Source organism: Erythrolamprus reginae, chromosome 4, assembly GCF_031021105.1.
Source record: "Erythrolamprus reginae isolate rEryReg1 chromosome 4, rEryReg1.hap1, whole genome shotgun sequence".
In the NCBI taxonomy this organism is placed as follows: Eukaryota; Metazoa; Chordata; class Lepidosauria; order Squamata; family Dipsadidae; genus Erythrolamprus; species Erythrolamprus reginae.
In genome coordinates this window covers 87,184,953-87,198,031 of record NC_091953.1, presented here as the reverse complement: position 1 = coordinate 87,198,031, position 13,079 = coordinate 87,184,953, and the positions used below count along the sequence as shown (strand labels likewise).

The 13,079-nt window shown below is 42.8% G+C and overlaps 1 protein-coding gene across 2 annotated transcripts in view; it reads right to left on the bottom strand.

Annotated features, from left to right (window-relative positions):
• ANOS1 (anosmin 1) overlaps positions 1-13,079 on the bottom strand; it is a 121,235-nt gene that overhangs the window by 13,646 nt on the left and 94,510 nt on the right. For both annotated transcript variants that reach the window (XR_011559039.1, XM_070750850.1), the window contains exons 7-10: positions 12,134-12,339; positions 5,162-5,309; positions 3,311-3,451; positions 915-1,012 (exon numbers count right to left, since the gene is read on the bottom strand). Coding sequence is in view for 1 of the 2 variants with exons in the window: in XM_070750850.1 (XP_070606951.1) it covers positions 915-1,012; positions 3,311-3,451; positions 5,162-5,309; positions 12,134-12,339 (593 nt within the window). In the remaining variant the exon portion in view is untranslated. The remainder of the gene's footprint in view (positions 1-914; positions 1,013-3,310; positions 3,452-5,161; positions 5,310-12,133; positions 12,340-13,079) is intronic.

The following is a 13,079-nucleotide window of genomic DNA, read 5'->3' as shown; positions in this document are numbered from 1 at the left end:
TGCATTAATTATATGGAAAGAATATAGCTTGTTCTATCTAATCCTACAAAAATCAGTTTGTACCACAAACAAAATATGGAACAATTCTCTTCCAATCTCAGCTTCTTAAAATAACCATAATTGGCAAGAACCACAGAGAATCAATAATTCTCTTTATGCTGCCTTATATAATTACATATTTAAAATTACGTGACTTCAAGTGGTAGCAGTCTGGAGTCAGGGTTAGGATAAATTTGGATAAGTAGACAAACACTACTATATTTGTTCAATAAACTTCAGAAATATGGAAACATAATTCATTCCAGTTTTGATAAGTTATTTTTTAAAAGAAAAAAGAAAAAAAGATTCAATTTTCTCTAACAAAATAACCCCAGAAACCCCAGTGTTATCTTCATCTGCAGTATAATTGCATTGCCAACTTCAGTTACTAACTATCCAAAATAATTAACTAAAAATCTGATTCTTCATCAATGCAAATAAACTAGATCAATCAGCCTTTCACAACACAGACCACTTCAAAGGATTCAAGTCACATAATGCACATTCATTAGAGCTAATAACCAATTGGCAGAGGTGTCAAACTCAAGTTGTCACGGCTGCATCATGTAACATATTGTGCCTTTTTTCTCCTTCGCTAAACTGGGATTGGGCTTGGCCAGCATGTGATGCATCCAGCCTGTGGACCGCGAATTTGACAGCCCTGATCTATAGGAACCACAGCCAAATCCAAGCAACTGAAGTTACAATAACTTTTCATTGTAAAGGAAAAGAAAAATGATGATTTGAAGCATAGAATAAATTTGTATTTGAAATGTAAAGGGGACATAATGGGATCTTTAAAGGTCATTTATACTCTTCCTCTCAAAATATAAGATCATATCTTTACAGTTTTGAATATTTAAAACTTAACATACATATGTTACATCATTGAAGTTTTCAGGCTCTTCAGTACTGTTGTAAGAACATAATTCTGGAAACCACTGAACATGATATCCTTCCCTGCTCGTGGTATCTATCAATGAAATTATATAACAAGGGGAAATTAATAGAAGCTTATACTTAAAAGTCTTTGGTTAGTTTTTTAACAGTTCATACAGAAATATCCATAAATATTGGACATATTTATCATTTATAGGAAAAATATACAAAACGAAAATGTACTTTTCAGAGTATAAGACTCACCTTTCCCTCCATAAAACAGGCTGAAAATTATGAAAACTAAATAGTGATGTTTAAACTATAGTATGTGCTACACTCATTTGCAACTAACTATTTTGGCTCTGCTCAATGCATATAGTGACCTAGCTCTTTCTTATGCAGAAAAAAACCCTTCAGTAGAACTTTTGTTTGCTTTTCTATAATATTTGTTTTATTCTGCCTTACTTTTCCAAACAATCCAGTTTAACAAGTTTATTTCACATATTTCAAGATCCTTTTTTATCTTACCTAAATGTATTATTTGCTTTATGCTAGGCAAATATTAAAATATTATTCAGATGCCAGGTTCATTGATAGTTGTTTAAGATGTGGGAAGAGTAGACAATCTGAGACCAAACCAAGCACAATTTCCACTAATTAAAAATGCAACAGAAAAGCCATTTTTAACAGAAAATTAACATTATTATATCAAGATCCTACATTATTCTTTGGGGAAAAAAGTTTTAAACCAAGCCGAACTGAAATGTAAATATAACACACATCTAAGTAAATAACACTAATTCAAATCTTTGCCTGTACAAATAGCATTCCATACAATTGTGGCTGGGGCCGTTCCAGTGCTAATGGCTTCTGCATCTGAGATGACTTATGACTCAGTCTTGCTATTCAATAATCTGTATGCATACAAAGAAAGATACAGACTCTGATCAAGCTAAAAATTTGGGGGGTGAGTTCGGAGATTATTAACTAGGTTCTGGAGTTTTTTTTCAGATGATTTGTCCAGTACTTAAATGCTGCAAAACTGATGTTCACATCCACTCTGAGATCCTACATGGCAGTGCTTTTTTCATCTTGACCAACAAAGGTCATGGCTAGACCATTTCTTGATTCATTTGTATAGCAATATTAGTCTCCCATAGGGAATCTTCTACAGATCACTTATCTACAATTTCCTTTTTAATATAGTTAATGGTTTCCTAGACCCATTAAGATTCTGACTGATCTGTCAAGAGAAGCCTTGTACCTGAAACAAAGAACAAAAGGACTCTATAATTGATTAACAAAAATAACCTGATTTTTGTTTTATCCATAGCCCTATATATTTATCTATGTTGATAACAAGTATTGGAATGCTGCAATTCACAGAAATAAGTGCCCTAATCAAACATTTAGAATCAGTATTGACAGAAGCCTTGCTTTAGTCAGTACATGAGAATTCAAATGGCATTTTCTCTTGATTTACATCTATTAAGTCAGGGCACATGTAGGATACAGGGGGATACAGAAGAGGGCATAACCAGAAAGATTAATACAGACAGTGATATCAGTCTAATAAGGAAAGTGGTTAGTTCCATTCCTACAACAAGCTTCATTACATGCTTTCCTGCCTTCTCAATGAGCCAGCAACCTCCTTGCATCAGTGGAAATAGCGCTGGTAAGAAAACACATTTTTCCCCTTTCCTTTTGCTACATAGCTTTTGATTCTAGTTAATATGCCCACCAACACCATCTCCATTGCTACAAGAGAATTGCTGCCTCCATAGATGTAATAAGAAGGAAACTTTAGGTTTGCTTTGCTTAGTTTGGAGATCCTTAATCTAGTTCTACAGATTTTCCCCCTTTGTATTATAGTAACCTCAAGGAAGCTAAAAAATGGAAACATAAAACTGCTATTATTAGGGTTGAAAAGGGGGGGGACTTTTAACTATGGTATTTAGGTCAAATCGACACTATAGAAAAGGGGGCTGTAATTATTGGGTCATATTGATGATGCACATCAATATGATCCAACAGTTACAGCCCCCTTTTCTATAGTGTTGATTTGACGTAGATACCATAGTTAAAAGATATTTCCCTCCATATGCATGTGTACAGATGCAAATTAATAGTAGACAGAATGCATATTTGTAAGCAAGATTCTTCTCCTCCACTCTCCTCCAAATATATGTTTAGAAGAAAGTTTGCTTCTACATTAATTTAAATGATAAATAATAGCTCATATTAATTATGTTTAAAAATGACAATAATATATCACAAAGCAGTCAGACTTTCTGTATTTGTATATCTAAAATTACCAGGAAGCTATCTGAATCAGAGTTTATTAATAACCAACAAATGAATTAGGCAAGGTAACATATGGTTTTGCAACTACCTTCTGTTTTCTTCCAGTAGACTTTTATTTGAAGTTGGTTATCTTGAAAAAAAGGCACTCCAATTTCAAGAAGACGATTATGTCTACCTCTTTTGAAGAACGAAACATCAGTTGCTTTACCAATGGTAGATGTCCATTCTTCTGTAACAGAAATTTTTTTTGAAAATTTTCCAGTTGCAAATGGCTGTATATTCAAAGAAATCACTGGATTACAAATAAAAAGAATCAAAATACAATAAAAGAAACAATAATTAACATTTATTTATAAAACAGGAGCAAACATACTTTGCCAATTGTTGGAAGCTAATTCTAAAAGAAAGTTATTACTTCCAGAATATTTAGAAATATTCAATTTTTCTTGTTTGCTATACGGTATGTTTAAAATACAATATGATCAAACCTAGTGGTAACCTAGCTATTCTATTTTCGAAGATAATCCCATACAAGTGGCAGAGAAGATTATTACAGTGTACATAACTTTTATTATATTATTTTATTAATTTTTAAATTAATAACAAAACAATAATGGATTCCAGTACTTCTGAATTCATCATATAGTAACTCAACATTTAACCAAAAAAAAGTTTGAATGATGTAGCTGTTACTGATAATGCATCCAGAGCCAACCAAATCAAAAAAGTACCGGTAATAAAGTGGTAAGTTTTATGAATAATAGCAAGAACAAAAATGCAAATTGAACTAATGTAAAGTAGAATATACTAAAAATGAAGATGAAGTTAATTGCAGCTGCTTTTGGAGAAATGGAAAATAATATTATAAAGTTCTAAAACAATATTTTTAAACTAGGTTTAGTGATTTAAAAAGAATAAATTATTATTAAACAATGAGATAAATTTACATTGAAATGTTCATGCTATAATATTGAATTAATGTATTAATATTCAAGCAGAGATAATTTACCATAGTTCAGATATCAATTTTTCATAAGCTAATTATCAAAACATAATAAGCAAAACATAAAAGAGAAACATTGCTTTAAAACTATCAAGCATTATCAAATATATCCATGAGTTGAAATAGCTTTCATACTAGAACCAGGACAAATATTGTATTTCAGCAAATCATGTATAATCATCAATTATCATATTTTCTCTGACGCTGCTTTTACTTAGCTATAAAACAAGAATATGAAAATCCACTAAGGAAAAAAGATAACAAATTCAACAGACTTCACAAAAATATAAACATTTGTGGGTAAAAAGTGAAGAACAATAAGTGAAAATTATTTCTCTATTTTCCAAAGCATCTTAAAGAATGAATTAATTGTGAAATAAGAAAGAAAGGGTGCCTCCAACTGTATGTAATTTGATGAAACTTTCATACATGTGGAAATCAGGGTAACTGGACCTTGATTAGCAAAGGTTTTTATCTGCAATGTAAATTGAATACAATCTGCAGCAGGGGACAGAAACTGGTAACTATAAAAAAGAAATTCATTTCACTTACCCTGCTGTAATAAGGACACAGAGATTAGATGAGAAGTTTCAGTGCACATAGCAAGCATTAAAAGGAACAAAATATGGTGTATCTTTAAATCTGTTTTATAATCCTCTAGAAAAGTCCTTGGAAAAAAATATTTAACATATTAACTAGCCTTCTGTCCCCTGTCCCAATGTTTCTCTTTTACTAGTATCGTGTATATAAATATTGTTATATCTTTGTATACCACCAATAAATACATGACAAAACAAATAAATACATAAAATAAAATAAAATAAATAAACTACTTAGGAATGGAATAAAGACAAGAGAGTTAGAGAGATAGATATAGATATAGATGCAGAGATAGCGACAAAAACTTTACTATTGTTTTATGGAAACACAACTTACTGTTGCTGACAGTGGTCTGAGTAGAACTAAAGTAGAGAGACACTTTTGCACTTTTCAGACGTATTTGACCCCAGTATGTAACTGCCTGTAGTTCCACCATGTAATTACTATTGGGTTGAAGGTGTTCAATGATCACATAATTTTGAGACTATAATGGAACAAAGTTAAGCTGCATAAATAAATTATGGTTTTAATAACTCTTTATTCATGTCAGAAATAAAAAATAGACATGTAACATTCAACAGTGAGCAAATAAAATAGGCATAAAATAAGTCATAAAAATATAGCAAGTTTAAAAATATGTGAAATAAATAGGATTAAAACTAAATGTATTTAGTCAGACACCAGTTGTGCAAGTTCTCCCATTTAAAAAGATGAGAGAGGCCTATAATTGACATAATCCGATCAAACACTTGTAAGAGCTCATATTAAGACTTACAAAGTGGCGCTCAAGGCAGCAAGATGCGTGTATGGATGGGTGTCAACAGACTCAAACTCAACCCTGATAAGACGGAGTGGATGTGGGTTTTGCCTCCCAAGGACAATTCCATCTGTCCATCCATCACCCTGGGGGAGGAGTTACTGACCCCCTCAGAGAGGGTCTGCAACTTGGACGTCCTCCTCGATCCACAGCTCACATTAGAGAAACATCTTTCATCTGTGGTGAGGGGGGCGTTTGCCCAGGTTTTCCTGGTGCACCAGTTGTGGCCCTATTTGGACCAGGAGTCACTGCACACAGTTACTCATGCACTCATCACCTTGAGGTTCGACTACTGTAATGCTCTCTACATAGGGCTACCTTTGAAGAGTGTTCGGAAACTTCAAATCGTGCAGAATGCAGCTGCGAGAGCAATCATGGGCTTCCCTAAGTATGCCCATGTTACTCCAACACTCCGCAGTCTGCATTGGTTGCCGATCAGTTTCCGGTCACAATTCAAAGTGTTGGTCATTACCTATAAAGCCCTACATGGCACCGGACCAGGATATCTGCGAGACCGCCTTATGCTGCACGAATCCCAGCGCCCGGTTAGGTCTCACAGAGTTGGTCTTCTCCGGGTCCTGTCGACTAAACAATGTTGTCTGGCGGGACCCAGGGGAAGAGCCTTCTCTGTGGTGGCTCTGACCCTCTGGAACCAGCTCTTCCCAGAGATTAGGATTGCCCCCACCCTCCATGCCTTTCGTAAACTCCTTAAAACCCAGCTCTGTAGTTTTTGTGTATGATATGATTGTGTGTATGTTTTTATATATTGGGGTTTTTTTTAGACTTTTTAATGTAAAATTGTTATTTTTAGATTTTTAATATTAGATTTTTTACCATGTATTGTTTTTTATCACTGTTATGAGCCGCCCCAATTATACGGAGAGGAGCGGCATACAAATCTAATTTTTAATGAATTTATTTGCAAATTATGGTGGAAAATAAGGACAGTAATACATCTTATGAACTTAATTGGTTCCGGGACGAGGTTCGTAAGGTGAAAAGTTTGTAAGATGAAACAATGTTTCCCATAGGAATCAATGGGAAAGTGAATAATGTGTGCAAGCCCAAAACTCACCACTTTTGCCCATTACTGCCGGCATTTGGATCCTTGATGGGGGTGGGTGGATGTGACATTCCCGGTGCTGCTGCTGCTTCTGAAAGGGAAACCACCACTGTCGCCACCACTATCCCCTTGTTCTGGCAAGAGGGATGGATCCACCGGGACGTGGCAGCCCCACCCTTTGGGAGGGCGGGGCTGGAGCAGAGGGGTGGCTGCAAAGGGGCTGGCTCAGGGAAAGCGCTCCCAGTAAAGGGACTGTGAGAGGGTTTTCTCCGAGCGCTTTGGGAATGCCTGCCCCTCCCCTCCCACAGCCCCTTCGCTGGGAGTGCTTTCATCCTGTGCTGTCAGCGAAAGGGTTGCAGGAGAGGCGGGGCAGGCATTCCGGAATTGTTCGGAGAAAGCGCTCCCAGCGAAATGGCTGCAAGAGTGCTTTCTCCAAGCGCTTTGGGAATGCCTGCCCTTCCTCTCCTGCAGCCCCTTCACTGACAGCCCTGAACGAAAGCGCTCCCAGGGAAGGGGCTGTGAGAGGGGAAGGGCAGGCATTCCCGAAGCGCTTGGAGAAAGCGTTCCCAGCAAAGCAGCTGCAAGAGCACTTTCTCCGAGCACAGAATCCCGGAAGGGGCTGTAATCAAATGGGAAATCCCGGCAGTGACAGTCAGAGAGTGCACGCCCAGTATGAACATGCATGCGCAGTAAAAGAGCCCACACTCCTGGGCTCGGGTTTGTAAAACGAAAATGGTTCTTAAGACAAGGCAAACAAATCGTAATCCCCAGGTTCATATCATGAAAAGTTTGTATGAAGGGGCGTTTGTAAGACGAGGTATCACTGTATTTGGTCACCTACAAAGAAGCAAGATTTCTGGCTCTCACAGACCTGTAACTTCTTCTTTAAGAGGTTTCTCTGTCCTCCACTCATTACCTGTAGTAATGGCACCTGTTTGAACATTATCAGTATAAAAGTCACCTGTCCACAACCTCAAACAGTCACACTCCAAACTCCACTATGGTGAAAACCAAAGAGCTGTTGAAGGACACCAGAAACAAAATTGTAGCCCTGCACCAGACTGGGAAGACTGAATCTGCAATAGGCAAACAGCTTGGTGTGAAGAAATCAACTCTGGCAGCAATAATTAGAAAATATAAGACATACAAGACCACTGATAAGCTCCCTCAATCTGGAGCTCCATGTAAAATCTCATCCCGTGGGGTCAGAATGATCACAAGAATGGTGAGGAAACATCTCAGAACCACACTGGGGAACCTAGTGAATGACCTGCAGAGAGCTGGGACCAATATAACAAAGGCTACCATCAGTAACACACGACGCTGCCAGGGACTCAGATCCTGCAGTGCCAGATGTGTCCCCCTGCTTAAGCTAGTATATGTCCGGACCTAGTTTGAAGTTTGCTAGAGAGCATTTGGATGATCCAGAAGAGTATTGGAAGAATGTCATATGGTCAGATGAAACCAAAGTAGAACTGTTTGGTAGAAACACAACTCGTTGTGTTTGGAGGAGAAAGAATGCTGAGTTACATCCAAATAACACCATACCTACTGTGAAGCATGGGGGTGGCAACATCATGCTTTGGGGCTGTTTCTCTGCAAAGGTACAAGAATGACTGATCCATGTACATGAAAGAATGAATGGGGCCATATATCGTGAGATTTTGAATGCAAACCTCCTTCTATCAGCAAGGGCACTGAAGATGAAACGTGGCTGGTTCTTTCAGCATGACAACGATCCCAAGCACACCACCAGGGCAACAAAGGAGTGGCTTTGTAAGAAGCATGTCAAGGTCCTGGAGTGGCCTAGCAAGTCTCCAGATCTCAACCCTATAGAAAACCTTTGGCGGGAGTTGAAAGTCCGTGTTGCCCAGCAAGAGCCCCAAAACATCACTGCTCTAGAGGAGATTTGCATGGAGGAATGGGCCAACATACCAGCAACAGTGTTTGGCAACCTTGTGAAGACTTACAGAAAACGTTTGACCTCTGTCATTGCCAACAAAGGATATATAACAAAGTATTGAGATGAACTTTTGTTATTGACCAAATACTTATTTTCCACCATAATTTGCAAATAAATTCGTTAAAAATCAGACAATGTGATTTTCTGGATGTGTTTTCTCATGTTGTCTCTCATGGTTGAGGTCTACTTATGATGTCAATTACAGGCCTCTCTCATCTTTTTAAGTGGGAGAACTTGCACAACTGGTGTCTGACTAAATACTTCCCCCCCCCCATTGTATAAGATGGATTGTCATTTTCCACATTAACACAGAGGTAATGCTAATACTGAAACAATTTAGCTATTACATATTCTATCAAATGATCTCTCCTATACCAATTACTGAGCTTTAAGAAAAAGAGCATTTTATTGACCATTATTATTATTTTTATTAATAGTATTTTTATTAATACAGTGAACTCTCGATCATCGCGAGGGTTCCGTTCCAGGACCCCAAGCGATGATCGATTTTTCGCGAAGTAGCGGTGCGGAAGTAAAACACCATCCGCGCATGCGCAGATGGTGTTTTTACTTCCACCACCGCCCGCCCTTCACCCGCCGTTGCCAGCTCCGCTTCCCAAGCCTGCTAATGAAATCCAACCCACGGCGGCCCTTTCCCTCTCCAGGCTGCGGGCGGGGTCCGGAGAACAATGCCTGGCGCCACGCTCCCGGCTGGGCTTTTTTCCCCCATTTCCCCTCGGGTGGAATTTCAGACCCTCCGCCGGTTGGATTTCATTAGCAGGCTCGATAGCAAGTTCTTCCTCCCTTTAGAAAGCCCCGCAGCCTCCTCCGCCCGGCGGGAGGAGGGAAAAGGCCGCCAGCGAGGACCTGCAAAGCCGCCGTCGCCGCCGCAGTGAGGCCGAGCTGCCCGCTCCCACGGCACAGGCTCCCAACACAGCGCCGCTCAGCCCGGCCTCGGCGACGCCTCCGCGGATCCGCCAGCCCAGCCGAGTGACGCCTCTCTGGTCTGGGCGAAGGCAGTGGGCAGTCCCCGCCGCAGCAGTCCCCGCGGGCACCGCGCGCCAAGGGCCGGCCAGGCCGCCGGCCAACAAAGGGGCTCCCTCGCCTCCCTCGTTCGGGCAGGTTTACAAAGGCAGCGCGGCAACTTGGAGCCCGGCGCGCCCCGCAGCCCCCGCCACGCCTCGCCCGCCCCCGCCTGGCCGGCGCTCCGGCTACCCCCGGCTGAGGAAGAACCGAGTAGCCCCCGCCCTCCCCCGCCCGGCTCCCTTCAGCCCCCCGGGGTCAAGCGGGCGGGGGGCGGCCGGGACCTCGCCTGTCTCCGCCGCCCGCATCGCCCCTCCGACGGGCCGGCCTCCCCCGCCCGCCTCTGCTGCAGCCACCACCGCCTCCCCGACTGCCACAAAAGGGCCCCGCCCGCCCCGCCCCAAAGTTTACCTTGCGGCGGGATTCAAAGTGCTGGGGTGGGGGGTGTCACTTCGCCGCTCGTGTCCTGGCTAAACCGGGCGGCAGGAGACAGGCTTTGAGGTTTTTAGCTGCGGGGAGAGAAGTAGGACTTTCCTAACTCCCTCCCCCGCAGCCAAAACTCAAAGCCTGTCTCTTTTTTTTCTTGCGGCGAGCCCAAGCCGTTCCTCTCTCGACCGCAGCCGAGCTTCCCTCGGCCCCCTTTGGCCCCATCGCCTCCTCCCCGCCTGCCTTTCCTCGCCAAGCGCACGAAAAAAAAGAGAGAAGGCTTCTACCAGAAGCCGGGGACGGCGGGCAGGGGCACGAAGGATCTCTTGCGGGGGAAAAGCCGCTAGCCAGCTTTCGGAGCTCCTCCGCCATCACCCGGCTTCTGGTAGAAGCCTTCTCTCTTTTTTTTCGTGCGCTTGGCGAGGAAAGGCAGGCGGGGAGGAGGCGACAGGGCCAAAGGGGGCCGAGGGAAGCTCGGCTGCGGTCGAGAGAGAAACGGCTTGGGCTCGCCGCAAGAAAAAAAAGAGACAGGCTTTTAGTTTTGGCTGCGGGGGGAGGGAATCCCGCCGCAAGGTAAGCTTCAGGGCGGGGCGGGCGGGGCCCTTTTGTGCCAGTCGGGGAGGCGGTGGCGGCTGCAGCAGAGGCGGGCGGGGGAGGCCGGCCCGCCGGAGGGGCGATGCGGGCGGCGGAGACAGGCGAGGTCCCGGCCGCCCCCCGCCCACTTGGCCCCAGACCGGTGCAGCAGGAAAGGGACGGAGAAGGCTCACTGGCAGCCCTTGCCCATCGCCGCGCCTTTGCTTCCCCCCCTCCCCCGCTGGATCCGGCAGCGTGCTGAGGGGAATTGCCGTCAGGAGTTCCCTCCGGCTCAGCGGGGGGTTTTTTTGTTTTGAAGGGGGGGAGAGGCCGTGGGGCAGTCAAAAAGGGCGGGGGAAGGAGGGTGCAGCGGCGAGGCAAAGGCAAGGGGCGCACGGCCGACCGGCTCCAAGGCGAGCGGCCGGAGCTGCGCCCTCCGTCGCCCGCCTCCTTTCAGGCAGCTCCCCGCACGCCCCTCGCCTTCTGCCGAGGCTCAGCTGCAAGCGGCCAGTGAGGCAGACCGGCTCCGAGGCGAGCGGCCGGAGCTGCGCCCTCCTTCGCCTGCCAGGTGAGGCGAAGGCGAGGGGCGCGCGGCTGCAGCGAGGAGCCGAAGATCCGGGCGGGGAAGACCCAGGGAAGGTTCCTTCGTCCGCCTAGCAGCTGATCTGCTCGGCAGCGCAGCACCAGCGAGGAGCCGAAGATCTTCGGCTCCTCGCTGCTGCTGCGCTGCCGAGCAGATCAGCTGCTAGGCGCCCGCTCGAGAGCAAGAGGGGGAGAGATAGAGAAAGAGAGAGAAGGAAAGAAAGATGAGAGAGGGAGGAAGAGAGTGTGAGAGAGGAAGAAGCAACATAGAGAAAGAGGGGGAAGACCCAGGGAAGCCTCTGCCCGGCGGGGAAACTCCACCATCTACGCATAGGGCACGCATGCGCAGATGGTGGAGTTTACTTCCGGGTTGAAAACTCGCGAAATAGCCCTTTCGCGATACTTGAGGACGCGAAACTCGAGGGTTCACTGTATTCCGAATTTTATTGTAGTCTACACAATGAAAATATGAAAACATATAAACATTATGTACAATAGGATATTATAAAGCCTAGTACCCTAAACAAAAAGTAAAATAATCCTTCACAAAATATAAAAACAGCAAGAAAAATCAGCAGCAGTCCATTAAACTTTGAATGCCTGCCTGAATAAAACCGCTTTAGCAATTTAGCAAGGAAGTAATTTAAATAACATAATGTAATTCATTTAATGTTTGTCCTTCTGCCATGAACTTCTAAAATATTTTAAGTGCCCATTTCCCCTGTCCTCTTTTACAAAGTGTTCCTCAAGATGCTGTTCAGGGACTGGCAGGCCTCTAGCCTGAATAAAATTGAACATACTAGACAGAAGCAATTGAGAACTTTATTTTTAGAATCTCATTCTATTTCCTTTTTTACTTACTCCATCTGTAGTCTTCCTTCTCTTCTTTTTTGCTGGGACAAGAGCCTTGCTGCTGACAGTCCAGCTCCAAAAGATTTTGTAATGATGGACTGGAATATCAGGCTCTTCTGGGGCATCCCAAATAATCCTTATATTTATACTTCCATCACTGTTTACTGTAGAGTTGGCAATCCTGAGATTAGATGGAGCAGGTGGATCTGATGGATCTGATGGGGGTGGGTGGGAAAGAGCTTTGTAAGAATAAATAATTTATTTACAATCATTATCAACATGTTCCAAAATATTTGGAAAGGAACTCTTGCTCTTTTTAGCAAGTGTTACAAATACAGTAGAACCACTGGTCACAAATGCTTCTGACTAAAAATTTCACATTTTTTCCCCAGGGCCAATTCTTCCTTTCCCACCATTTTTTTTGTAAGCACCATTTTTGCAAATTTCCAAAATTAGGTTCGGGTCATGACCAAATCGAGTTGTGACAAAAGTTATGGAATGAAGTATGGTTGTGACCAGAGGTTCTACTGTAAATGCTTGCTAATATTTTAGTGCAAGCAAGTGCATGAGATGGATAAATTACATAGGGATAAAAACTATTCCACAGAAAGTGCTATGTTCTTCACTAATTGTGCCACTTAGCTTAACAAAAGATTGTTAAATCTTGGCACGTAAGGCTGTCAAAAGCTTTCAGTCAAGATAACAATACATATTTAGATACCAGGTCCTGTAGCACTTACATGGGAGAGAAAGACTACACTCATGCTTTGCTTCCCATTGGACAAAACCCAATGGCCAGAAAATTCTAGTCTGATATAGTACAGCTCTTAGATCGCTTGGTCAATAATCAAAAGGCTATCAGAAGACAAGGGATGTGATTTGCAAAATTAAATTTGAACTGTCAGTGCCTATGCCCAAATTATTTTTCCGATAAGCTAAAGCAAAGAAATTATCA